Source organism: Camelus ferus, chromosome 33 (assembly GCF_009834535.1).
Source record: "Camelus ferus isolate YT-003-E chromosome 33, BCGSAC_Cfer_1.0, whole genome shotgun sequence".
NCBI classification, from domain to species: Eukaryota; Metazoa; Chordata; class Mammalia; order Artiodactyla; family Camelidae; genus Camelus; species Camelus ferus.
In genome coordinates, this window is record NC_045728.1 from 16,852,824 (window position 1) to 16,880,062 (window position 27,239).

At 39.3% G+C, this 27,239-nt stretch overlaps 1 protein-coding gene across 3 annotated transcripts in view; it reads left to right on the forward strand.

Moving 5' to 3' along the window:
- Positions 1-1,399: 1,399 nt before the first annotated feature.
- Positions 1,400-27,239, forward strand: part of ALG9 (ALG9 alpha-1,2-mannosyltransferase) — a 79,008-nt gene continuing 53,168 nt past the window's right edge. Inside the window, exons 1-9 of one of the 3 annotated variants that reach the window (XM_032472724.1) lie at positions 1,400-1,632; positions 2,549-2,687; positions 3,657-3,791; positions 8,972-9,042; positions 12,425-12,513; positions 14,365-14,500; positions 17,471-17,558; positions 17,755-17,860; positions 25,892-26,014. In XM_032472724.1, coding sequence (XP_032328615.1) covers positions 1,502-1,632; positions 2,549-2,687; positions 3,657-3,791; positions 8,972-9,042; positions 12,425-12,513; positions 14,365-14,500; positions 17,471-17,558; positions 17,755-17,860; positions 25,892-26,014 — 1,018 coding nt within the window. In that variant the 5' untranslated portion in view covers positions 1,400-1,501. The remainder of the gene's footprint in view (positions 1,633-2,548; positions 2,688-3,656; positions 3,792-8,971; positions 9,043-12,424; positions 12,514-14,364; positions 14,501-17,470; positions 17,559-17,754; positions 17,861-25,891; positions 26,015-27,239) is intronic. The other 2 variants (XM_032472723.1, XM_032472725.1) reach the window with 2 other exon arrangements.

Genomic DNA, 27,239 nt, shown 5'->3' on the forward strand with positions numbered 1-27,239 from the left:
CCTGGTGTCAGTAGATTGGCTTTGCTGGGTGCAGATGAGCAGACCCAAGTTTGGTTTGGCAACACTTGGATGAGGATCTTAAAACAAGGGCTGGGATGTGATGGGAAGATTGTTGACAAGGAGGGCACACATGAGCAGAGGTATAGATAAGGGAGCATTTGGGGTACTTTACAGGCTAGTTAGTTGAAATGTAAAATGTATATAGCAAAGTGGTGGGAGATGAGATTAGAAAAGTAGGTTGAGGCCAGACTTAGTTCATGAAAGCCTGAATGCTAGAATAAGAAGTATTATTTTGCAGGCAATAGGGAAAATCTGGTGATTTTTGATTAAGGAGATGACACAGTAATGTTTTTGAAAATTAATTGGACAGTGTTGCCCAGAATCCATTTGAGATGGGAGATCCCTGTAAGGATGCAACTGTAGTGGTCCTAGGTAGAGTCAGGGAGGGGCCTGCAGTAGACTGAAATGAAAAGGAGATGGATGTATGAGATACAGCTAGGCTGGGATGTCTGAAATTGGTCACTAGTAATTTCCTGTGGGACTTGAGCAAATTGATCAATCTCCATTTTCAATACTTGGGAATTTTTAGTAGGAAATCATAACCTAGGACCCTGTCAAGGTTGGTGCTCCTTCTATAACCTTGTTTTAGTTAGTGGTACAGAACTCCCTAGGGTGGGATAGAGTTCTGTGACTGGGGGAGTAGGCAGAGGTCAGAAACAGATGAATGACCCCTGGGAGTCACAGGCTTGTAATCTGATACAGTTGCCTGTGTAAAAATGCCTGTATGAAATCAGGAGCTTTATCTGATCTCGTGGTTGGTAAAGCATGGGCTTTGTAGTAAGACCTGGGTTGGAATATGGCTTCTCCACTTCCTAGCCATTCAACCTTGGGCCTCAGTTTCCTTCCCGATAAAACAAGGTTGTTGTAAGAATTAAATTTTAAAAGGATAAAATACATAATGCGCTTACCATAATGCTGTAGTAGCAATGGCAGTGACTGGTGCCTGGTTGAATTTGCCGTGCAGAATTTGATGTTCAATAACAAGTTTCTTCTCATTTTGTATTCTGCCATTATGGCTTTGTCTCTCTGAAGCAGGCTGTCCCTGTCACTCACCAAAATACAGAGGACAAGGTGTCAGTGACCTTTAAAGAACTTCCTCTTTGTGCTGTCTTTTAAACCGGGGAGCTGAAGGAGGGTTTTGGTGGGAAAGTGGAGAATGCTGAGAAGTGAAGGAAGAGAGAGTTGGAGGGAGGGATGCCCAGAGTTACAAGTGTGTGGAAGGGGTGGCTATGACGGTAAAAGCCAAGTCTCCGGTCGCATTTCTTTTCTACACGGAAACGGAGTTTGCTGCAATCAGCCCGGGAACGCTATCATTTAGGTTTTTTCTGCGCATGTCGAGGTCTTTTGTCCCTCGCCGGACGCCGTTTGCCAGCCTAGGCTATGTCTCCGCGCTCGTCGCCTCCGTAGGGTGCCGGGTTCTACCTTGCTTCCCAGGCTCGCCATGGCGAGCCGAGGGGTCCGGCAGCGCCTGAAGGGCAGCGGGGGCAGCGGCGGGGACCCGGCCTCGGCCGCGGACAAGCTGCGGGAGCTGCTGTGCGGCCGGGAGGCGGGCGGCGCGGAGCCCCGGCCCGAGTAGGTGTGCGGGCGCGGCGGGGGCGTGGCCGGGCGGCGGGGGGCTGCGCCCGGAGGGTCTCGCCGGCCCGGTGCGGGGCTGCGCCGGGCCGGGCCTCCCGGCCGGCCTGCCTGGAGGGCCCGCAGCCTCTCACCCTGGTCGCTCTGCTCTTCCTGGGCGGGTGGGCGTTCGGTCTTTGCCCGCCTTAGATTCGATCCCCCGGCTCGGGTCCCGTGTCGCTGGTGAAGAAAGCCTGGAGTGCGGGTCTGTGAGGCTTCCGGCCCAGGCCTAGGGTGAGCTGGCGTCGTGGCTTTGGAGTTGGCAGAGCCGCCGTGGGAGACGTTGGCAAGAGCAAAGAATGTACCTCTTCGGCTGTCCCTCACAGCTTCCTTCATCTCCCACCAAAGTCCCGACCCTTTACCCTTCAGTATGGGCCCCCCAACCTCCCGCACCAGCCGCCACGTCTCTCCCCGCGCCCGGGGGCTGCAGGTTAGGACTGCATTAGGGAGCTGTCAACAAACGGAATTGGAAGAGGAGATGTACCTCGCACATGTCAGGCCCCTGTGTATTTGAACAGATGGCGAAATGAATAAAGCCATGGAAAGTAACGACCTTGTTAAGAGAGGAAAGAAAAGGCAAACGAGAGCTTTGTCGCTTTCAAATGAGCGAGTGGTTGACTCGGGATAAGCGGAGTGTCAGGAATGCAAAGAACTGAAGTGCATGAGTTAGCTTACACCTTAAAAGTAGGAAGGAGTGATTAAGGTTTTGAAGGTCTTAATTCGTTCCTTATTTATAATACTCGCAACAACTAACAGTTCACTCTTTGAGGTGACTAATTCAAGTACTTTGATGTCTCTTGCCATTGTTGTCATTTCTGTCTAGTTTTAGTCCTTGTTAGCAAGTCCTTCCTGACACGTTTTTTCTTCTTCTGAGCAGGTTATCTGGGAACAAAGCAGGACAAGTCTGGGCACCTGAAGGTTCTACTGCTTTCAAGTGTCTGCTGTCAGCGAGGTTATGTGCTGCTCTCCTGAGCAACGTCTCTGACTGTGATGAAACATTCAACTACTGGGAACCAGTGGGTTATTTCTTTAATATTTCTTTTTTTCTTGTTTTGTTCTTGATTTCACTGCTTGGGACTTTATTATTAATCAAGATACAAATAATATACAAGTGTGACTACTAGTAAAATAACTATTTTCACTTTCACATTCTAAGCTGATGATTTACCTACTATTGAAGGGTATAGGAATCTGGCTGTTTTACAAAAAGGTGTAATTTGTAATTTTCTTCAAAATTTTTAAAAATAGAAATAATACATTGAGGTAGTTTTAAAATATTAAGTAGTAAAGGAAGAGCAGTAGCTCCCTGTTCCATTTCTCATGTCCAAATCCCTGGCCCCAGCGCAACCACTTTATTTAAACTTTTAAAGTTTTTTTTTGTTCTGATGTTTATTGAAATAAACAATGTTACTAAGTACTGTGCTTATACTGCAAAATTTGGGGGGGGGAGGCAATTAGATTTATTTATATTTATTTATTTATTAATAGAGGTACTGGGGATTGAACCCAGGACCTTGTGCGTGCTAAGCATGCACTCTACCACTGAGCTATACCCTCCCTGCATACTGATATTTCTTGACTTAGAAATTTATAAGTCTGTTGAACTTCCTATTATAGAAAATTCAGAGGTGAAATTTTCTAATTTTTTTTCTGAGCATAAAAAAATAAATAATGCTTAATGTAGGTAGTTTAAGGAAAATCTAAGATTTAGTGTTTTGGCTAATGAGTATGAAAAAAAAATGGAGGGTAAAATTCAAGCTTTCAGTGTTGACCAAACAGTAATCTTGTAGGTTTTATAATGTCTTAATGTTTTCAGTATTGCGTCATTTTGATTCTTATCCAATAGTTGTAAATCTTGTTGTGAATTTCAGCATTTTTGTGTACCTTTGTCTCACTAATATTTTTGCTTAGAAACTTCACCTGCATCCTCTTAACAAGGATTTTTGGCCAATATAACCCTGAATCCATCCGTTTTGTACTTTCAGACACACTACCTCATCTATGGGAAGGGATTTCAGACTTGGGAATATTCCCCAGCCTATGCCATTCGCTCCTATGCTTACCTGTTGCTTCATGCCTGGCCAGCTGCATTTCATGCAAGAATTTTACAAACTAATAAGGTAAGGACAGGCCAACCTGGAAGCAGTCACAATTGATCAAGAGACGGGTGAGTGTCTGGAACAGTTTTGTGAAAAGGACAAAATAGATTGGTAGTTCAGAGGGGACTTTTTTGGAAGAAGAATTTTTTTTTTAATGAGTTTTAAAGATTTATTATGTATTTATTTTAAAATATCATATTTTTAAAATTGAAATATAGTTGATGTACAATGTCATATGTTACAAGTATACAATATAGTGATTCACAATTTTTAAAGGTTATACTCCATTATAGCTATTATAAAATACTGGCTATATTCTCTGTGTTGTATAATACGTCCTTGTAGCTTATTTTATACCTGATAGTTTATACCTCTTAATCCTCCACCTCCATCTTGCCCCTCCCCTCTCCCCACTGATAACCACTAGTTTCTTCTCTACATTGAAAAACAATCTTTTATTCATTGATTATTCCACAAGTATTAATGGAGCAACTTCTATTTGGTAGATGGTTTGTGTTGTGGATATAACAATGACCAAATCTCTGCCCTCATGGAATTTATAGTCTAGGGAGGATGATGAACATTGAACAAGTAATTATAAATGCAGTGGGTCTTGGAGGAAATTTGACTATGATGTGTTTTAGCATGGATTTTTTTGGGTTTGTCCTGTTTGGAGTTTATTCAGCTTCTTGAATTTTTAGGTTTATGTCTTTTTCCAAATTCGGGAAGATTTAAGCTTTTTTTTTAGTACTTTTTCAGTCCTGCCCTGTTTTTCCTCTCCTGGGATTCTAATGATATGAATGTTAGCTCTTTTATTATAGCCCCTGAGGGTCTCTTTATTTCTCTCTTCCAGTCTATTTTCTCTGTGTTCAGATTGAGCAAATTCTAATCTGTCTTCTAGTTCACTGATTCTTTCTTCTGTCTCCTCCATTCTAGAATTGAGCCTATCCACTGAGCTTTAATTTTGGTTGTATTTTTTCAGTCCAAAAATTTCCATTTGGTTTTTCTTTATATCTTCTGTTTCTTTAGCTAGACTTTCTATTTCATTTGTTTCAAGCATGTTCTTGATTGCTTATTAAAGTTTATTAAACTTATTATTAAACTTATTTAAGTTTTTATAATGGCTTCTTCAGAACTTTGTAAGATAATTCTAATATCTCATCTTGTTTTTGGTATCTATTGATTGACTTTTTCCTTCAGCTTGAGATCTTTCTGGTTGACAAGTCATTATCAGTTGAAACTTGGACATTTTGAGTATTACCTTATGAGATTCTGGATCTTATTCAGGGGCCCAGCGTGTTGTCTACACCATTCTGCTTCTCTTATTTAAGCTTCTCTTTTAGCTGGCTTCTTTTGATACTACTCACGCAGAAAAAGGAGAGGATTCTCCACCTGATTACTGCCAATAGGACTAGAAGTCCAGGTTACCCACTAGGCCACCACTGGTATCACCCTAGTGGGCAGGGTTGAGGCACCTCATTACTGCTGTGTTTGGGGGAAGCAGAACTCCAGGCTGTCCAAGTGGTCTCCGCTGACCAGTGGTGTGAGAGGGAGCTTGTTATCACTGGCTCAGAGTCCTTGCCTTCTACTGGACCTCTGATGGCATGGATGGAGGTGGAGCTATGTATTTTTTCTGGGGTGCTTGGCTGGAGTAGAGTGGTTATTGTCTGAAAGTTTTTTGTCTAGCTAGGCTACCCCTTTCTTGGACTTCTTGCCAGATAGAGCTGATTTTAGTTGGTATTTTTTTGACTGTGCCCGTTGGCATTTCTAGCTGCCAACTTCTTTAGCTCCAAGTCTGTAATATAGAAGTTGAAAGGAAAAACCCAGGGAACTTACCGCCATGTTGTTCCTCAGGTCCCAGAGTCCCTAGCCAATAGATTTGATGTTGGAAGAGAGAATGAATAGTGGATTGGATTAAATTAGACTGAGAGATAGGAAGAGGCCAGATATAACACCTTGTAGGCTTTAGGCAGTTAGGCATTGTTTTCAAAGTGCATTGTGAAGCCACCAAGTTTTTAGACAGAGGAGAGACATAATTGTATTTGCATTTTAGAATAATCAGAAAGGTAACACCTGTAGAAAGTGATAGAACTCTGTCACTCCCTTCCCTAACTAGTATCTCATTTCTGACTTTTTGAAACTTACTTATCAGAGGAAAGATATACAGGATGAGGAACTTAGTAGAGAAATAATATTCAGTGCTTAAGATTTTCATTTCCACTTGGATATCCACTGTCACTTCAAATTTGGCATATTCAACACAGAATTTTTCCTCTTAACATCAGTGATACAAACAGCAGGCAAAACAGGAATGAAAATTTCCCTTCTCTTGTTCTTCCTGTCTTCTCCCTTTTAGTTTCTGCCAGTGGGAGCCACGTGGCAAGGGGGAATTGTAGGTGATAGAGTTGCAGCATCGTAATGCTGAGTAGAGAAGGGTGGGTTGCTGCTGAGTCAATATGGTAATAATTGGCACCCCTCGTGATGGTTACCTTTCCAACTTCTTGCTCCCCTAAACAAGAACAGCTTTGTTTTGTCTCCCTACGGATTGGAGTGTGAATTCCTCTGAACTGTACTCTCAGGACTGGGATCCACGGGCTACTTAATTTCATGGAGCACTGCCAGATCGCTCTCCAGAATGGCTATTCAACTTTATACTCCCTGCAACAGTATTTGAGGTTTCAGCTTCCTAACATCTCCTGAGCACTCGATATTTCTGACTTTCTCACGTTTGCTCTTTTCACGTAGGTGAGATGCTTTCTCATTTTAATTGCATTTCTCTGACTGCTAGTAAGGTAGAGCATTTCTTTGTATATTTATTAGTCATTCAGTTTTCCTTTTCTGTGAATTTCCTTTTATTATTTTTATTATTATTATTTTTAATGAAGGTACTGGGAATTGAACCCAGGACCTTGCGCATGCTAAGCATGTGCTCTACCGCTGAGCTATACCCTCCCCCCTGAATTTCCTCTTTATATCCTTTGCCTGTTTTTCAGTTGGATTTTCTGGTTTTCTCTTCTGATTTGTAGAAATTCTCAATAGTAACCCCTTGTAAGTTTTAGATACTGGAAATCCTTTCTCTAAGGCTGTCACTTCTCTGTTTCCTTTGTCTGTGGTTCTTTGTTGAACAGAAATCCTTAATTTTGATAGAGTCAAACCAATTAGTTTTTCACTTATGATTGGTGGGTTTTGTGTCTTGTTAAAAGAAATCCTTCCCCACAGGTCACAAAGATATTCTTATGTATTTTTTTCTATTAACTTTATAATTTTATCTTTTACATATAAGGCTTTAATTCATTTGAATTTTATTTTTCATAAATTGTAGAAAGATTCAGCTTTATTTTTTGCTATATGGTGAACTAGATTTTCCAGACTACCAGTTAAATAATTTAGCCTTTTCTTTCTGATTTGTAATACCATCTCTGTCATACATCTCATTCCCATATATATGTTTCTGGCCTTTTTAGTCTATGTCATTGGTCAGTTTGCCAGTGAGTATCATATTGTTTTTATTACAGCTTCATAATGTGTGTTAATATTTGGCTGATGAATTTCTCACTTTATCTATTTTAAAATTTGTATTTGAAAAATCATTTGAGAATGAGTTTGCCCCTCTCCCAAATTCTGGTAGGTTTTGATTGGAGTTGCATTGACTTTACATATTAATATGAGAATCAGTATTTTTACAGGGTTAAGTCATTCCATCCTTAAAATGATATATTTATCCATTTAGTCAGGTTTTCCATGACTTTTAATAAAATTTAAGGGATGTAGCCATTTCAGGCTTGTCTAATCTTTGATAGGATAATGCTTAGATTTTTTTTACACTTTTTGTTACTGTTATGAATGGTGTCTTATCTTCTGTAACTTTTTAGGAGGTTATTGTGGAAATAGAGGAACACAGTTGAGTTTTGCTTTTTGATCTTAATCTAAATCTCACTAAATTTCCGTATGTGTCAATGGTTTGTCAGATGAATCTCTTGGATTCTCTTTAATCTGTGTATATAGAGTTTAATTTCTTCTGTTCTGTCCCTTACACTTCATTTCTTTTTTGTGTCTTTTTGCACTGACCAGACATCCAGTTACTATGTTGGGTATTAGTTGCTATGAGGACATCACTGTTCTGCTACAATTGTCCCAGTACAAGTCTTATATTAACTCATGTTGATTTTTAACTTTCTAAATGTGTTCTTGTATTCTCCCCAACCAGATGAGGAGTCCTTAAATGCAGACACTTTGAACTCAAGTTATCTGTATTCTTAGTAACATCGAGTAGAGTGCTCCATGCATAGTAGATTTTGAGTGCCTTTTTATTGAATTAATGAATGAATCTGGGCATTTGCTGATCACTTGATTGAATTCTTTTTGGAATTTTTTGGTTATGTGATGAAAATGGAAAATATTTTTAAGTTATATGCAATAAAATTAATCACAGAATGTATTTAAATAATGCTTATATTCTAAGGTATTCAGTGCTCCTAAACATACTGGTATACTGTAGTATAAAACTATTCTATACAATTCCTATTATTTTGTTATTTTTAGTTTTAAAATTCATGTTCTTAAGTATGAAATTAATAAAACCACATCACAGATATTTGGAAGATAGGAGAAAATTATGCGCCTAAGTCCCGCTAGTCTGATATAGCCACTTTTACCGTTTTATTTCTTTTCAGTCTTTTCTTATACTTCTGATTTCCATAGCTGTGACTCCAATGTGTAAATAACATTATATCATGCATTTTCATTTCATATTTTGTAATAATAATTTTTAATAATTATAGTTAGTTATTATAATTGTCTAAGGAATCCTTATTGAATGAATGAGCTTTATATCATAAGAATTTTTCCACTGTCTTTGTAACTATAAATTTTAATATCTCTATCATAGTCTGTGAAATAGATACAGCATAATTTAACCATTTCCCTGTAATTGAACATTTTGTAGTTTTTAAAATAGTTTTTACTAAATTTGTAGTGCTGCAGTTAACATTTTTATCAATAGAATGTCTGGCCTGGAATCAAAGAAGTACATATACTGAATTTCAGAATATGAAAATTTGCATGGTTCTTAATACATGTTGCTTTTCAAAAGGATTATACCAGTTTACAGTTATTGATAACAAATGAGAGCGGTTTAATCTTTGAGAGTTTTTCTAACGTGTGTCTGTGACTTCAGTTTTCTTGTTCTGGGTTTCTTTCAGATTCTTGTCTTTTACTTTTTACGATGTCTGCTGGCTTTTGTGAGCTGCATATGTGAACTGTACTTTTACAAGTGAGTATGAAAGCTCTGCGTCTAAAAGTGCAAGGAGGAAGCCCCATGTAGCATAGATTATAGCAGGATGCTCCGTGCGTAGTAGGTTTGCGGCACCTTTTTATGGAATTAATGAGTGAATCTTCATAAGTAGTGTTTAGAAATAGAGAACACTTTCCTTCTAGCTCCTAATATTAAATCTAAAGTGCGGTTTATGGTTTGAAACAGACCAGTGGAAGGGACTACTTCTAATTATCTTTCTTTCCTGAGATAATACATACTGTATCTGCGTATTATTGATTTTAATTCTGTTAATACATGTCTTACTGGCCTTTTATGTGGTAGGATTTGGCAGATCCCCTTCTTTTTGACCCTAAGAGATCGGGTCTTGGTTTACGTCTTCCCCCTTGGAGCTTAGCTGACAGGGGATTATTCCCAGTGCGGGACTCAACTGCTCTTGTTCGCCCCCACTGCATTCTCTTTCACCAAGTACCTACTGGTTGATGGAATATTAGTCGTAGTATTAAGTAAGCATTTAAGTGTTCCAGTAATAAAAAATAGCTACCTTTTTTGCATGAAACCTAACAAACATCTTATTGTAATAATGCTTCAAGAGGTGTTTGGATTTAATAATCATTGTTTAAAGTCTTCCCACTGCAGAACAGCCAAAATGTCAGGTAAAAAAGTTCTTTGGCCTTGACTCTGAGTGGAATAGAGGGAAAAAGAAATCCAGTGCCTTTGAGGATTATTACCTTAAGTTGATCTTCATATGAGTTCAGGACTGAATTCAGATCACCCTCAGGGTCCAAGTTGAGCATTTATTTTAAATTGTTCTAGCTTGGTAGTGTCTCCAGGCATCTTGTAAAAAGAAATGTAAAATTTCTCTAGAGAAGTAGATTCTTAACCCAGGTGTCAGAGAATTACCACAGATAAAGTTCTGGTGAACAAGAAATTATAATGATATATATATAATTAAAATAAATGACAAAGCACAGAAGGAAGCATGACATTATGAGTGAGAGCCAACAGAGGTAACAGTCAATAGAAAGCTGACCTGTAAAACCTCATTTATTAGGAATTATTAAAATAAGAATATAAAATAACTATATTCAATATTTTTAAGGAAATAAAAGAAGGAATTGAAAACATAATAAATAAAGAACTAAATCAGTAGAGTAAAAAGGAATTTACAGAATGGGAGAAAATATTTGTAAACCATGATTCCAATAAGAGGTTCATTTCCAAAATGTACAAGGAACTCCTATAATTCAGTAGTAAAAAACCTAATAATCTGGCCAACAGGTATATGAAAAGATGGTTAATATCACTAATTATCAGGGAAATGCAAATCAAAATTACAGTGAGATCACTTCATACCTGTTAGAATGGCTCTTGTCTAAAAACAAAGACAATAGGTGTTGGTGAGGATGTAGAGAAATTGGAACCTTGGTTCACTATTGGTGGGAGTTTCCACTACCATGGAAAACAGTATGAGGTTCCTCAAAAAGTTCAAAATAAAACTACCATCTGATCCAGCAATCCCACTTCTGGGAATTTATGTAGAAGAATTGAAACCAGGATCTCAAAGTGGTATTTGCACTCCAGTATTCATTACAGCGTTATTCACAATAATAGTTGGAAACAACCTAAATGTCCATCAACAGATGAGTGGGGAGAAAATGTGGTGTATACCTACAAAGGAATGTTATTCAGTGTTTATAAAGAAGGAAATCCTACAAATGTGACAGCATGGATGAACCGTGAGGACATTGTGCTAAGTGAAATAACTAGTCACAGAAGGACAAATACGGCATGATCCCGTTTATATGGGGTATCTAAACTAGTTAGACTCATGTAAGCAAATGGTCGAATTGCAGTTCCCAGGGTTAGGGGCAGGGGGAAATGGGAAGTTGTAATTAATAGATACAAAATTTCACTTATACGATATGAATTAGCTCTGGAGATCTGCTGTACAGTATTACACCTGTAGGTAACAAAACTGTATTTTACACTTAAAACTCTGTTAAGAGGGTAGGTCTCATATTAAGTGTTCCTACCGCAATAGAATAAAAAAGATTAAAAGAAAGAAAAAACAAATGTGACTACAAAAATGACCAGGCAGATTTGAAAAAGAACCAAACAGAGCTTCTAGAAGTGAAGATTATAATAATCAATATTTAAAATTCAGTGGATAGTTTAAACAACTGATTAGACACTGCTAACAAGTAAACTAGAAAATTGATCTGAGGAAATTACTAAGATTACAATATAGAGTGACAGAAAAAAAATGGAAATATAAGAGAGGTTAAGAAATGTGTGTGATAGAGTTGAAAGAGCTGAAATACATCCAGTCAGACCTAGGAGATGATCGAATAGGGAGAGGCAGTATTCTGGAAATTTTCCAGAATAGATGGAAAAAGATGCTAATCCACAGGTTCAGGAAGCGTAACATATCCTGAGCTGGAGAAATAAAAAGGAATTAGTGAAACTTTAAAACACCAAGAACGAAAAAGATCTTACAGGTTGACAGAGGGCTAATATAATACCTACAAAAGAGTGTTAGGCAGTTACACTGACAAAAGTCCTCTCAAAAGCCAGAAGACAGATAATTAATATCTTCAAAGTGCTGTGAGAAAATGACTGTCATCCTAAAGCTGTAAACCCAGCTAAATCACACTTTAAGACCAAGAGCTAAATAAAGACTTTCCAGGCAAAATATAAAGAAAGAAAAATCAAACAAAAAATGGAATTTAGCACTAAAGAAGCTTCTAAAGGATATACTTAGGAAGATACAAAATTATTTCAAAAGAAGCTTTGAGATGCAATAAGCAACCCAAGTGAGAAAATAGTTAACACGTGGTTATGTCTGAACAATACTGACTAAATAAAGCAATAATCTAGTTCATTTCATTTATGATTTCACTTACAGAGTTAAAAGGGCCTTCAAGACAGAAGTAAAAGGAGGTGTATAGCTGCTTAAGTTTGAGAAACACCGACTTAGACCACCACTTATCAAAACTTCGGTGTGTGTCCTAGTCTTTGTTTTCTGATGATGTATCTAGACCAGGGTACCACTGCTAGTGAGTGGAAGGGTCAGGATTTGAACCTGTGCCCATCTGAGCCCTGTGGTTTTCCCACTACATCAGGCTGTTTTCCTATTGATGTTAAGTATAATCTAGCCCAGAAAGTATACATTTCCTCTTAGGCAGAGAGCTTCAGTCCTGTGTAAAGAATAAGAATGGCTTTCTTATGCACAAGAAATTGCTAACAAACCTTCTGAGACAGTTCTGTATTTGACTTTAGATCTTCAGTGTTCTCTGTGCTGCAGGCATGTTTTTGTCCTTTGTTTTGAAATTTCCATCCCTGAGATTTGCTCTGCTGACAGTCTTTGTCTTTGTCCTAGGGCTGTGTGCAAGAAGTTCGGGCTGCATGTGAGTCGAATGATGCTAGCCTTCTTGGTTCTCAGCACTGGAATGTTTTGCTCATCATCAGGTAGGTAAAAGAGCAGATTCACTGGGCATAACAGGTTCGCTGATATCTCACAGTTGCATCAAGCAGAAGAACTTGTCCAAATGTAGGTTATATTTGTATAGCATGTCAGTCATTTGCAGAGTCCTATTATTTACATGATCTTGATTGACCTTTGCAACAATCCTGTGGTGTAAGAGAAATATGTTCTCATTTTTGCAGGTAGGGCACTGAAATCGCTTAGCAAAAGGCAGAGAATTCATCAATGGTAGAGCTGTTATTTACATCAGCTTGCTTTCTATTACATTTTTGTATTTTTTATGACTGTGAGGCTGAAAAAGAGGCATCCACTGCCTCTCTTTGCTGTTGGGGGAAGGAAAATAATTTTGTTATTTTGCCCAGGGAAGCTCTTTATGTCTAAAAACCCTGATCTTGATGGTTCTATCTTATGCCAGTTGTTTGCAGTGGAGTCTATAAAAGTATACATCTTCTGGTAGGCTTTTTAAAAATTTTACAGTAAGCTTCTGGAAATGTAGAATAAAATCCTTAATCTAGAGTGGTGGCTTTCAACTGTGCCATTGAACATTTGTGTTCTATAAGCTGAGCCAAAGTGGCCTGTTGCCAAAAGGTAGCCTGTTTCCAATTATCCAGAAAAGTTCTTACTAGATAGAATTAATATTAATTTTTACTTGGGTGTACCAGAATCTAGTATGCACACTAAATATACACAAAAATAGTAACTAGCAACAAAGTATATATATATTTTTCCTTCACTGACTGTATCAAACTCCAGGTTGTTCTGCAAAGACCTCAGGGCTCCACGCCTGAGTAACTTTGAGAGCCACTGTCCTAAATGAGATGTGCTCTACCCTCTGAGCTGGCACAGACCCCGGGTTCCTCTGCTCCCCTGTCCTCTGCATTGGCGGCTGGAATTGACAGCTTTGGATGCCAGCGATGTTATTTAGCATTTATCTCGGAAGGTTGTACCTCACATTTTTTGTAGTTACTTTGCTGCTCCTAAAATTGATTCTTATATGAGAGAGATACCTGGGAGTATCTTTAGTGTTATCATTTCAGTTGAGGGTGTTAAGGCACAGAGAAGTTAGAGGTGTCCTGTGATACAGAGCCTCTGAACCCTTCGCTGAATTTCTTAAATCGTACTACCTGTTCAGTGTGGTTGCTTTTGGAGTTGGTACTGATTTTTCCTCCCTAGTGCTAGATGATGCACGTAAAAGGCAGGGAAAGGCAGATCTGCATGCATTTTTTGTGTTGAGTTGTTAGAAACACCTTGAACACCTGAAGGTGGTCAGTCCTCTGCTCTATACAACAAAGTTATGCTTGATGGGAATAATTAGGGAGGCATCTGAAGGCCAGACTGTCTCTGTCAGTGGATGCGGATGCAAAGCAGTGCTGCCATCGAACATTTGGCCCTTGAGAAGGCTTCCTAGAATTCCCATGGGGTGCAGGTTGGTACCGGGACAGTCTCGGAAGACTGTCAGAAGGTAAACTTCTTCACAGGTTGTTAACAATGGCTCTAAGTTTCGTGAAGCGTGTTTCCTGTCTGGGGAACCTGGAATTCTGCAAGTTTTGTATTTGGCGTACAGGCCAGGAAATAAATGACATGGTTGGCATTGTGTAATTGGGTGACACATTGGTATGTAAAAAATAGGAGTGAGAAAATAAGAAAACCATGAACTTCATTTTTTTTGGAGTATCACTTTATTCCCCATTTCTAAAATATGCATTGCTTAAAATATTTTCCTGGTTATTGACATTTTGCAGTGTAGGTGCATTTTCAATAGTTGATACCTTATAAGTCTCAGTCTCTTGTCCCTTCCCCCATCCACTTATTTTTTCATTTCTTTGCTCTTGCAGCATTCCTTCCTAGCAGCTTCTGTATGTACACTACCTTGATAGCCATGACTGGCTGGTATATGGACAAAACTTCCATCGCTGTGCTTGGAGTAGCAGCCGGGGCTATCTTAGGCTGGCCATTCAGTGCGGCTCTTGGGTAAGAAAGTAACGCGACTTTATCACTGGGCATATGTCAGTCTTAATGTTAGGTTATCGCCATCTTCTCCGGATAGGACCTAAGTTACAGGAGTTACTTATACAAAGATTCCGGGAAATGGAAGACTATTTCCCTTAGTGCTTCTTGTTATGATTAATTCTGGTAAGAATGGTGACTGTTAAGCATCTACCATGTTAGGCACAGCTAAACCCCTTAGGAACTTTATCCCCAAACCTTACAACTCCGCAAGAGAAATACAATTGCTCGTGCTTTATAAGTGAGAAAGGAGACTCTGAGAGGTTTTGAGTCATTTGCCCTTAAGATTATGTTAGCTTGTGGATGCAGACTTTCTGACTCCACGGCTGATGGCTTTTGCACACTGTTCCACCCTGTGCTGTGCATTTTCCCAGCCACCCAGGCTCAGAGTCCGAGTTTCCTTTCAGTCCTTCTTTCTTGCCTGCAGCATCTTTTTTTTTCCGAGTTCCGTAGTATCTCTCATTCCTTTGGTACTTTTTTGTTTCCACAACTTACACTCCGGTTTGTGCTGTCCTAACCTCTTCCTGTACCTCTGGTAATTTCAAAAAATGTATTAGTTTGATATTAAGGTTATCATAGTAATATATCTTTATTATTAAAAAAAAATACTACCAGATTGTATGAGGTGAAAAGAATTCTTAGTTCTCTTCTCCCCTAACTCAATCTTTAAAGGTAGTCTCTGCTAATAGCCTTATATATATATCTTTCCAGAAATTGTCCTTGTGTGTATAAATGCACACACATTTTTATACATACATATGTAAATTCTTAAAACAAATAGAATTATTCTGTGCATATGTGTATCTTCTATTGCGCATTGATTTATATTGTTCTTTGTATCAGTTACATAACATTCCATTATCATATGGCTGTCCGTAATAGGTTTAGCCATTGCCTTATTGGTAGACATTTGGTTTTCAGTTTCTTTGCTATTATACACACTGCTTCAGTGAACATTTTTGCACAAATGTCTATACGCTTGTAGAACTTTTATGGGATAAACTTTTAGAAGGGAGTTACTAAGTCAGAAAATAGACATTTAAAATTTTCTTAATTGTATTTTAAAGGCTGGTTTCCCCACTTTCAGTCTCATCTTCGATTATATTCTGCATTTCATCCTCAAATTATTACATTTCTCAAGATTTTGTGTGAGGCCCTTTTCTATACTTTCTGCACAAGAAGGTCTCTCAACCATCTTGGTGATTCCTGTATCTTTATGTCTGGTCTCAAGCTTCACTCAATTATTCCAAGCTTGCCCACTGCTCCATGTCACAGAGGCTGGCTGGCTGCAGCCTGTGGGCCAAATCCAGCTGGCCTGTTTTTGTACAGCCCAAGAACTAAGAACTGTTTACATTTTTAAAGGGTTGTTAAAGAAACAACACACACAGAGAAGAATACGCAACAGAGACCATGTGTGGCCAGCAAAGCCTAAAATGTATACTGTCAAGTCCTTTAAATAAAGCTGACCCCTCCTCGATGGTGTCTAAACTTCAGTGTGACTCACAAAGCCCTGGTCTTCCATCGTTTGTACCCTCCAGCCTCCTTTTGTCAGTTCCTCTGTTCCTTCTGCTTTCTGCTCCATCTAATTGCGCTCCATCAGCTCCTCAGGTACCTCTGCGTGGCACATTTTAATTAGTCTGCCTTTCGCCCAGATGCATGATTTCAGGCTCACAGTTAGTCATTCAGCTAGCACTCTAGCATCACTTATTGATTACTTTGTGCTAGGCACGGCTGATATTGTGATGAATGAAACAGCTATGGTTCCTGCTGTTTGGGAGCTTACATTTTAGTAAGAAATACAGACATTGAACAAGTCATTAAAAGTGAGATGACTTATCAAAGGAGAAGTACAGGTGCAGTGGAAGGGTAGCTAGTTGGGGAGACAAAAACTGAAAAACACAGAATGTTAATGCAAAATTCAGGTGATAGAATGTGGAAGTTGACATGATAGAAGAGATGTCCTGTGACAGCACGTTGTGGTTGGCATCTGGGTGGATTCTGTGTAGGTAAATAGACTGGTATGGGAGGGAATTCCCTGGGACAGGAGCATGAGGAGAGGCTCTGTCTAGTGTCCTAGGTTAGGAAGTCATGGATGTGAAGGCGAGTGTTCAGACACCAAGAGCTGAGCACCTGCTGAGAAAATGAGTGTAAGGAAAGAAAAGTCAAAGCTTGCTTTTGGGAGATACAACCACGGGAGGGCACAGCACGGGGGAGGGGCAAAAAGAAGCCCAGAAAGGAGCACTAAGGAAAAGACCAGAAAAGAGCATCGGAGCCAGGGAGTCTAAACAGGAAGGAGCAGATGCTCTGTGCCAAGTGCAGCAGAAAGACAAAGGGAGATGAAGCTGGTGGAAAGTTACTGGATCTGGCTGCGGAGAGATTCCTGGTGACCATAGGCTATTAATAGCTCAATGCTATAGGCCTCAAGGAAGAAATAGTGAAGGCAACACACGTATGCCACTTGCTTGAGGAATTTAAGTGAAAAGAGGAAGAGCCCATGGTGTTGGAAGGGGATATAGCAGAACAGAAGTGAAAGTTATTAATGTTTTATTACTAAAATCTTAATAAGTTGCGGAAGGGAGAAATCAAGATTGATTTATTTGCAGGGTGGGAGTAGGGCAGGAGAGTACATTTACTTACGACTAATATATTTTAAATGTCCATTACACATAAATCCATATAAAATGAAGCTCATTCCAGAAGCTAAATATTTATATTTCTTATGCATTGTGGGATGCATCACAGTCTGGTGGGTCCTGTGAAGAAATCACATTTTTATTTTTAAGAGGACATCCTTTCACATACCACTTTTTTCCCTTACTATAATTACTCGAGACATTTTAGTCTCAGTTCAGCAAGAGGTATGTGTGAATCTGATCTGTTGGACTCTGTAGTCTCAGTATTTAACTCCCTACTTTCTATTTCTCTGTTAAATAGTTTACCTATTGCCTTTGACGTGCTGGTCATGAAACACGGGTGGAAGAATTTCATTAATTGGTCGCTGGTTGCCCTAATGCTCTTTCTGGTGAGTTTTCTTTCTTTCTTCCCTTTTTTTTTCCCCCTTGTTCTGTTCGAAAGTTGCAATGAAAATAACTTCTGCCGTGGAATGGAGAACATTAGGAGTTGATTGTTTTTCATCCTGAAGTTTATCCTATTACCGCCATGAGAATGTTTCCAGAGCAGAACTCTACAATTGCTGTGTATTTTCTGCTCTGTTCCAGGTGCCTGTGGTGGTCATCGACAGCTACTATTACGGAAAGTTGGTGATCGCACCACTCAACATTGTTTTGTATAATGTCTTTACTTCTCACGGACCTGATCTCTATGGTAAGGCCTTGTGAAATCTGGAGAATGTTTAGGAGGTAGCTTCATTTGCCTCAGCCTTGAAATTTTAATTCAGTTGCCTCATTTTATCAAATATAGCATCTCTTTGCTGGCAGTCTTCTTTTCTTATTAAAAAATAAATGATATTTGGACATAGCACAGTGATGCTATGGAACCACTAAATATTTTTCCTTGGTTAATGTGATATTCAGATTTGGGATTCTGTTAGTCCTACTCTCTCTCTCTCTCTCTTTTTTTTAAATTATTTTATTATTTTTTAACTTTTTTTTATTGAGTTATAGTCATTTTACAATGTTGTGTCAAATTCCAGTGTAGAGCACAATTTTTCAGTTATACATGAGCATATATATATTCATTGTCACATTCTTTCTCGCTGTGAGCTACCACAAGATCTTGTATATATTTCCCTGCTATACAGTATAATCTTGTTTATCTATTCTACATATGCCTGTCAGTATCTACAAATTTTGAACTCCCAGTCTATCCCTTCCCTCCCTCTCCCCCTTGGCAACCATAAGTTTATCATAAGTTTATATTCTATGTCTATGAGTCTGTTTCTGTTTTGTATTTATGTTCTTTTTTTTTTTTTTATTCCACATATGAGTGATCTCACATGGTATTTTTCTTTCTCTTTCTGGCTTACTTCACTTAGAATGACATTCTCCAGGGACATCCATGTTGCTGCAAATGGCGTTATGTTGTCATTTTTATGGCTGAATAGTATTCCATTGTATACATATACCACAGCTTCTTTATCCAGTCATCTGTTGGTGGACATTTAGTCTGTTTCCAGTCCTCCTCTCTCTTACTCTCAGTTTTGAGTAATGGGAACTCTGTTGCGTTTGCCATGGCTTTTGATGCTACTCTTTTTAAAGTGTTACTTTTTTCTCTTTTCATTGGAAAATCAATATGATAGCAAAAGTAAGAAAATTAAAATATTCATAATCCCATCATCCTCCCTCAGATGGCTATTGTTAACACTCTGGAATATATTCGTCCACACATTTTCTTTCCATATACACATTTTGTATTACTTTTTCTTTCTTTAATTTGCATTACGTCGGTACTGTGCATTAGAGAAGAAAGTTTGGAAAATCTGTAGACAAAGTGTAGCAGATGGGGGTGGGGTCAGCACAAGGAGGTGGGTAGTTTGGCCAGTTTAGGGTTCAGAGGGGGAAAAAAGGAATGCCTTTAGTCTGGGGTAGGTTCTCCAATTTCCGTCCATCTCCACCCTTCCTCTGATGCCTTTCTCTCAGCTAGTCTTCTTTTTTTTTTTTTTGCCAGCCAGCCAATGAGCCTGTTTTATTTGGCCCCTGGGGGCATTTGAGTTGGTGACCACGAAGGGGGATGAGCTAGAGATCTTTCTGATCAGATTAGCCAAGTCAGTAAACATTTTATGAGACAGTTTATCATGAACATAAATGTAGTTTCTTCTGCCTTAATCTTTGAAGGTCTTAGAGCATTCTGTATGTGTGATTGTCTTGGGGCTCTGCTTTGAAGCAGGTTAATATTATCTCTATCTGTGTCTCTTAGCAATTTAAACCATGCCCATCCTTTTTCTGTGCCACTTTGCCAATAGAACCAACAAATTGAATGAGCATATTTAAAGGAAGTATATGAATGAAATTTAATTGGGCCTCCTGGGATTTGGGGAATATTGTCCTTTTAGATGGCAGTGATAGGTTAAAAATAAACTATTTTGTTCAGTGAATTGAATTTACAAACTGCATGGCTAGAGAATAATTGCTAAGTAAAGGAATTTTAAAAGTCTCCTTTATGAGGCTGTAAGGTCCCCAAGGATATGAGAAAAAGCTCTACCTTTAATCTTTTGCCTCTAGATGTCTCTCTTTAGCTAGGAGGGTTGGCATGTTTTTAATGGCCCCTTGTTTTAGTTTACTTGTAGAATTGTTTTGGATTCTACAAGACAGTAGAAGGGGGGCTGTGCTCCTAGAACCAGGTTGCACATTAGAAATTGACTTATATGGAACCTATTGTAAACAGAATATCCATTATATATGGGTGAATAAATTGTGTTAATTTGAGTTTAATTTTGAAAAATTGGTTCTCTGCCTTTTAAATGAGTTCTTGCATATTGATACTCTGACTGCTGATTTATAAAGCTTTGTATGAAAGTATGTGAAAGTTACATGGTTTTTGTAGCTTGATGAGATTTTTACATCTCAAAATAAGCAGATTGGTAGAGAGAGTAGGAGAGAAAGAATAAATTCTGACTGAAGGTTATGTTTCTAGTTTAGCAGTGGGTAGGTCAGGGACCCCTGTGGTAGGTTTTGGGATCCAGCAGAGCAGTGGCCAGTCTCTCCCTGGATGTTGGCGTGTACTATTCATTTCAGCCAGTGTTTTACTGGGAGGAGTCTCTGGGGCTCCGTTCTGCCTGCTTTAATGAACCCAGGTTAGGGTTTTGCTATTTCGGATGTGCAGGAACTGATCACTTTCCTAGTGACAGAAAAGGCTTTGTTGGGCCAGAGGGAATCACCCATCATCCTGGGCATCAGCAGGACTGGTGCAATGCTGTGGTCAGCCAGACTGTAGGAGCTGTTCCTTGATGGTAGAATTCTTGCAGTTTTACCTCATAATTGAATCTGACAATTTTTCAGGGGTGTCTTATTTCCATGGTAACTGCTTTTTGCTTTAGCAGGCTTGCAGAGAATACTTCTTCAATCTTAGGAGTAGGTAGTCTTTGTGTATTCGAAGCCTTCAGTAAAGATTTCTCATGAGTGCATGAAAGAGTGAACAAATTCTGGGGTATCCGTCAGATGACCTCAGTGCCCTGATCACTACTGTGTCCTAGGACTGTTTTGTTTGGACCTGTTGTGGTGTGCTAGTTGGGATTATCTTGATACCAAATAAGAATAATAGAGATAAAAGTTATACTTTACCATTGTCAGCTAATTTTATTGTAATTGTTGAGTCCATTCAGTAAATATCAAAGACATCTTTTTTTTTCAATTGAAGTTACAATGCGTCAGTTGCTGGTGTACAGCATAATGTCCCACCAGAGACAGATGCTCTGATGCTGTAAAACTGTCGAGCGGTGAGACAGTGTGTCTTTTGTCATGCAGGCTCCAGCTCTTTCACTTGTATGGCGTTATTTCACTTTTTGGCATTATTTTGACTGTTTTGTAAGTGTCACCTACTTCAGATGCCTCATTAGCTTTGGTAGGCACGTAGTTTTTTATCTGAAAATTAAAAATGCATTGTGCTGATGGTTTTTGCATACCTGTCTTAGTGCTGTTTCTTACATATAAGCCTATAAATATTTTTTTAATTACTTTTTTTTTTTGCAGGGGGGAGGTAATTAGATTGGTTTACTTATTTATTTTCAGAGGAGGTACTGGGGAATGAACCCAGGACCTCATGCATGCTAGGCAAGTGCTCTACCACTGAGCTCTACCCTCTTTCCTATAAATACTTCTTGAATGAATGGATAAATGACTTCAGTTAAAGAAACACTGAATACATTGCTTTTGAGCATTTATCATATGTCCCCATAGAATTTGCTGTCTAATAGTAAGGCTGCAGACATATGAGTAGATACAGTCCAGTGTATTATGTGCTACAGTGTGGGAATCATAGGAGTAAGTCCGTCTCTTGGTATTGGGAAAGACTTCTGGGAGGTGGCAGTCCTTGAGGTGAGCCTGGAAGGAAGAGTAGGAGTTTGCCAGGTGCATCGCAGAAAAACAGACTGTCACAGGCTGCTGAGACAAAGAGATTGAACACAATATTTAGGCTTTAAAAACCTAAAGTAGTTTTACAGTATTAGCTGAATTTTAGGTAGGAACTGCACAGGCACGAGCAAGATCATTTCAACCTCTCCATTGTGATTGTAAAAATATACAGATGGCCCCCAACTTACGACAATTCGACTTAACAATTTTTTGCCTGAACGATGGTGTGAAAGCGGTGCACATCCAGTAGGAACTAGACCTCACATTTAGAATTTTGATCTTTTTCCAGGCTGTTGGTACGTGGTGTGATGTCTCTCGTGGTGCTGGGCCAGGGGCAGCTCCCAGTCAGCCACTCTGTCACCCGGGTAAACAACAGAAATACAACAACCGTTCTGGACCCACACGACAATTCTGTTTTTCATTTTCAGTACAGTAGCCGATGAATTATATGAGACAGTCAGCACTGTATCATAAAACAGACTTTGTGTTAGGTGATTTTGCCCAACTGTAGGCTAATGTCAGTGTTCTGAGCACGTGTGAGGTACGCTAGGCTAAGCTATGATGGTCTGTAGGTTAGGTGTATTAAATGCATTTTTGACTTACAACATTTTTAGTTTACAATGGGTTTATCAGGACAAAACCTCATCGTAATTCGAGGAAGATCTGTAAATACTTATTCTCTCTATTGTTCCCAGTTTTCAAAGGGCGCATTCTATGTTTTCTTGGCCAGAAAACATATATTAATGACGCACTGCAGACCTGAGCTGACTCTTGTCTTCTGAAGCCAGGGGAAGGAAATAGTTTTTCACAACTATTAATTGTTCGAGGTAAAGAGTACTTGGCACTTAGGAAGTTTAGAGTCGTGTAGACATTAAACTGCAAAGTCGTTGGCGAAACTTCTCTACAGGTCAGAGATCAAGAGGTGAAATTTAGTGTTGCAAAAAGGAAAGTCACTGGTCTTGGCACTGATTTTGCCTCTTACCCTTGTAACATTTCGAGTTGTCTGGTGTTGAGGTTAAGTGTTTTTGTGTGGCAAGTGAACAACAGCTCTCTGACGAGGAGTACACAGTCCCGGGGAAGGTACAGGAGGACAGGTGTGAGAAAAAATGCTCTTCCCTCAAAAGTAACAGCAGGTCTACTCAGGGATGTGATCCCTGCCTGTTTGTGTGTTTTATCAACACTCTTCAGATCACTGGACAGGAAATTTCAGGAGGTTAAGGCTAATGCCTTCTATTAAAAGGCCCACAGTTTTCCATTCTTGCAGCAACAGAGGACGAAGCCCAGAGGAGCCTTTTGATGCCTTCCTAGGGCTGACTGCCAGCCGGAACTGTTCTAAGGCCTTCCCTCTTTTATTAATCACTTCTCTTCAACCTTGATGGCTTTTCCCTCTTGGTGGTGCAAATTTGACTTTTATAAGGATGACTTACTATAATTTGGTTCCTAGAGTTCTGTAAAATTATAGGACTAGAAAATGGTTCCCCATCATTCAGCCTATGGAACAGTAAACATTATCCCTTCTTCTTTTAGCATCTTTGAAAGCTCCCTTTAGCTCATTTGGATGAGAGGAATTGAGGCACTTTCCATAAAGAGGGAGGTAGGTGAGTCACTTGCTGCGAAGACCCTGCTTCCAGCCTCTTCTTAGATTTTGCACCAGTTAAATGCTTAGCTTGTCATTCTGACATATTTTTCTACATAGTTCAGCTTTGATACTTTCTGAGAGCAGCATTTAGTATCTCCCTGGAAAGAGATAAAAAATTTTACTCCTTTCCTTTTAAGGGAAATGCCTCGTCAAGTAGGGGAGGACACTGACTAACAGAAGCCACAATTTTTGTCCCCTTTCGCCCTTGTTTTTAAGACTGTTGTCACTTTGAACCTTCCTGACTCTTGGCTTATCCCCCAATTTTTGCCCCATCCTTCAGGGAAGTAGCAGTCTATTATGAAATGTTCACAGCCTAGCTATGAACTTGATCCTAATACGTAAAAATAAGTGAGTTTGCCAACGTTAAGGTTTTGGCTCCACGTCTCTGAGTATAGTATACCTCAGTAAAAAGATAGTCAGCCCGAACAGAAGGGCATAGTAAGTTGTGGTAGAGACAGAAGAACACTAAAGTGCTTTCCTGAAAAAATAATATGTATTTGCAAGGACCAAAGAGAATGAGGCTCTTTTCTGTTGATGTTTAGCATTTGAAATAGATGATATAAAAGGTGACCCTCCCCTGGTTTTCACTAGTCACTCTGGTTTTTCTTCTGAGGCTCAGATTTTCAGAATTTTGTAAGGAAAAAATGGGGGGTTAAGGTTGACAGCACTGCCCCCACACTGGCGGTCAGGAGAGGATTGTGCAAAAAATGTACTCTTCTCTGGAAACTGGACTCCTACAGAACTCAATTTAGGGAATGTATTATAAGATAGTCACTGAAATCCAGAGAAGACATATATTTCTGTTTTGAAAATAAAGCCATCCATTAGTTTTCTGTAACCCAAAAGGGTATTTGTAAAGACTGTAAGACACTAATGTCTCTAATGAACTTGGCCTGGAACAGAACCTCTGTTCCTGAACAGCCCCTGTCATTGTATTTAGACAGGAAGGAAAGAGCTTTCCCGAAAGGTGACACAGAATTGAACTTGAGTCCTTGCTAGGGTACTCCCCTTCCCCTTACTCCTCCCCTAAATGTTTCTCGCATTATGGGTTTGGTTTCTAATCTTATTTTGCTGTGCAAGCTGCAAAAATGTCAGACTTTTCTGACTATTCCTCTGCCTTCTGATTACCCTTTTAAGCAATGCTGATTGCAGGAAATTGCTGTGGTGCAAGGCGGGTGTCACAACACACAGTGATTAGAACCCGCATGTGTCATTCACAGCCTGATTGAAGTAATCACATGGAGGGGAAGAGCAGATGAGAAACCTGCTAAATATGCAGAGGGGGCTGTTTCTCATCATTTGAGTTTAAGGATTTGGAGTTAAAGAATCAAAACTTCTGTGAGTAAGGCTTATGTTTTCAGTCATTTTTCTTTCTTTCTTTTTTGCTTTTTTATTGAAGTATAGTCAGTTTACAATATCGTGGCAATTTCTGGTGTACAGCATAATGTTTCAGTCTGAATCGACAAAACTTCTGAGCAGGGTCTGGGTCTCTGAACATTGTTTTCCTAAGGAAAACAAGTTGTTGCTTTTTACTGAACACAGGTGCCCCATATGCACACTGTGGAATAGTGGTTGAACATGTCAAGAAAGATACTAGAATGTAAATAGGATAAACATATGGCAAGAAAATGAGGAAAGCCCTAAGAGCTCAGTCCTGCAAGGCTGCACCCCCCGCCCCCACACCCCACTTTGGATGCCAGTTGAAAATCTAGGTTGTCATCGGGGCTTCTGACTGACCAGCTATGGATTGGAAATTCCAACAGCCGCCACCTTGGGTTCAATTAGTTTGCTAGAGTGGCTCCCAGAACTCAGAGAAACATTTACTTACATTTACCAGTTTATCATAAAGGATATTTAAAGGATACAAGTGGATACCAGATGGAAGAGATGCATAGGGCAAGGTGTGTGGGAAGGGCTCAGAGTTTGCTCTCTGGGTGTGCCACAGCCCTCGTGTGCTCCTCTACCTGTTCGCCAACCCAGAAGCTCTCTGAACACTGTCCTTTTGGGGTTTTATGGGGCTTCATTACATAAGCATCATTGGCCATTGGTGATTCAACTGTACTGGCCAGTCTCTCTCCCCTGGAGTTTGGAGTCTGGGAGTGGGCAGGGGTTAAGGGGATGACAGGACTGAAATTTCCAGTCCTTATTTCATGAAGCTGGTTTCCATAGCAACTAGTCCCCATCCTTAGATTACCTAGGGGCTTTCCAAAGTCTCCTGATTAACATAATAAAAGATGCCTTCATCACTCTCATCACTTAAGAAATTACAAGGGTAATTTTTGGAGCTCTGTACTAGGAATGGGGGTGAAGAACAAACATACATTTCTTGTTATGAATCACAGTATCAGCACTAAGCTATTTATATTATTTGGTTGTTCTGGAAAGTATTAGTCTCATTTGGGCAGGGCAATTTGGGCTAGACACTGTGGTCAGTATAGAAAATGCAGCTAAATGTTTGAGACTTGATTTCTTTCTAAAGCATTTCGACCAAACCCATTGTCTTCCTGCCTTCTGTTCTCGTGCTTCCTGTGTGTGGCTGAGCACGGAAGGGGAGTGGGCTTGTGGACTGCCGTTCACGGGAGGCCTTGGACCGTCAGTATCACTTGAATAAAGAACATTATGAGTCAAGCCCTGTGATAGGCATTGGAGGCATCTACTAATAACTTCTTATCTCTTTGTCACCCTCAGGCACAGAACCCTGGTATTTCTATTTAATTAATGGATTTCTGAATTTTAATGTAGTGTTTGCTTTGGCTCTCCTGGTCTTACCACTGACTTCCCTTATGGAATACCTTCTGCAGAGATTTCATGGTAAGTGGCATGATGATGATAGATTTGGGGGAAGAAAGAGAAGTAACAGTGTATACCAAGAATCTACTTATTTTATTCTCCATTTTCTTTCTACGGAAATGGTTGGCTTATTGCATTTTCCGTCTGTGTTTGTAGATTATTTAACCTATGTGAAGATTTGGTTAGTAATTGCAACAGAGGGAGGAGATTTATATTCCTTTAAATGAGAAGTCTGTATAATTTACAGAACCACCTTGCGAGGCAAAACGTTTATAAAATCTTGGGAGATAAGCCTATTTCAGTCTTCTGGTTTTGTTTTGTTTTTTTTAAAGAAGTGTGTTAACATGGCAGATTGCTAAGCTAATCAGTGCTAGAGGCAAACTTTCTTTGGGAAATCACTTCAACCAAAAATTTGAAAACCAAACCATATAGAGATTTCCCCCAAATCTGATGCTTGCTCTGTGTTGCCCAGTGCTTCCTCAAGTTGTCATGGCTCTGGATATACAGTGCCCATAGTTTCTTTTGTGGAAGACAGATTTGAGCAGAAATTCCTGTGAGTTGTGGAAAGAGATTTAATTTCAGACTTTGTAGTCTAATTTGGATGCCATATGATCCCTGCATACCAGTCCCCATCCTGCTTTCCTACTACGTATGGTTTATAAAGAGTTCACTGTGTTATAATAGGAGAACAGGAAAGCAGCCTTCAGGGTCACTTTTGTGTTGCTTTAGGACTTTTGTTTTAACATAACCATGATGCCATTATCCTAATAAAATTAACAGTGATTCCTTAATATCATCTTATACCCAGGTAATATTCAGATTCCTATATGGTCTGAAAAATAGCTTTTTACAGTTTTTTAAAAGCAGGATCTAAATAAACAAGAGGCATATACTGAATTTGAGGTTATGTTTCTTTGGTTTTTTAGAGATTTCCCCCCTCACCTTTTTTCTCCTAAAGTTTTCTGAAGAATCCAGGTCTTCTGTCTTGCATAGTGTCCCACATTTGGATTCAGCTGTTTGTTCCCTTGAAGTATTATCTCACTCCTCCATTCCTTGTAGTTCTTAAGGATCACTTTTTCTTTTTTGGAAAAGTAACTTTTTTTCTGACTATAAAAATAATTCATGCTCGTGGAAAATTTAGAAATGCTTGTGACATAAGTATAAAGACAGTAAAAATAAAATAAAAACAGTATATTGCTGTTCTCCAAAGTACGAGTCCAATTTTGACTTAAGAATATGTAATGTA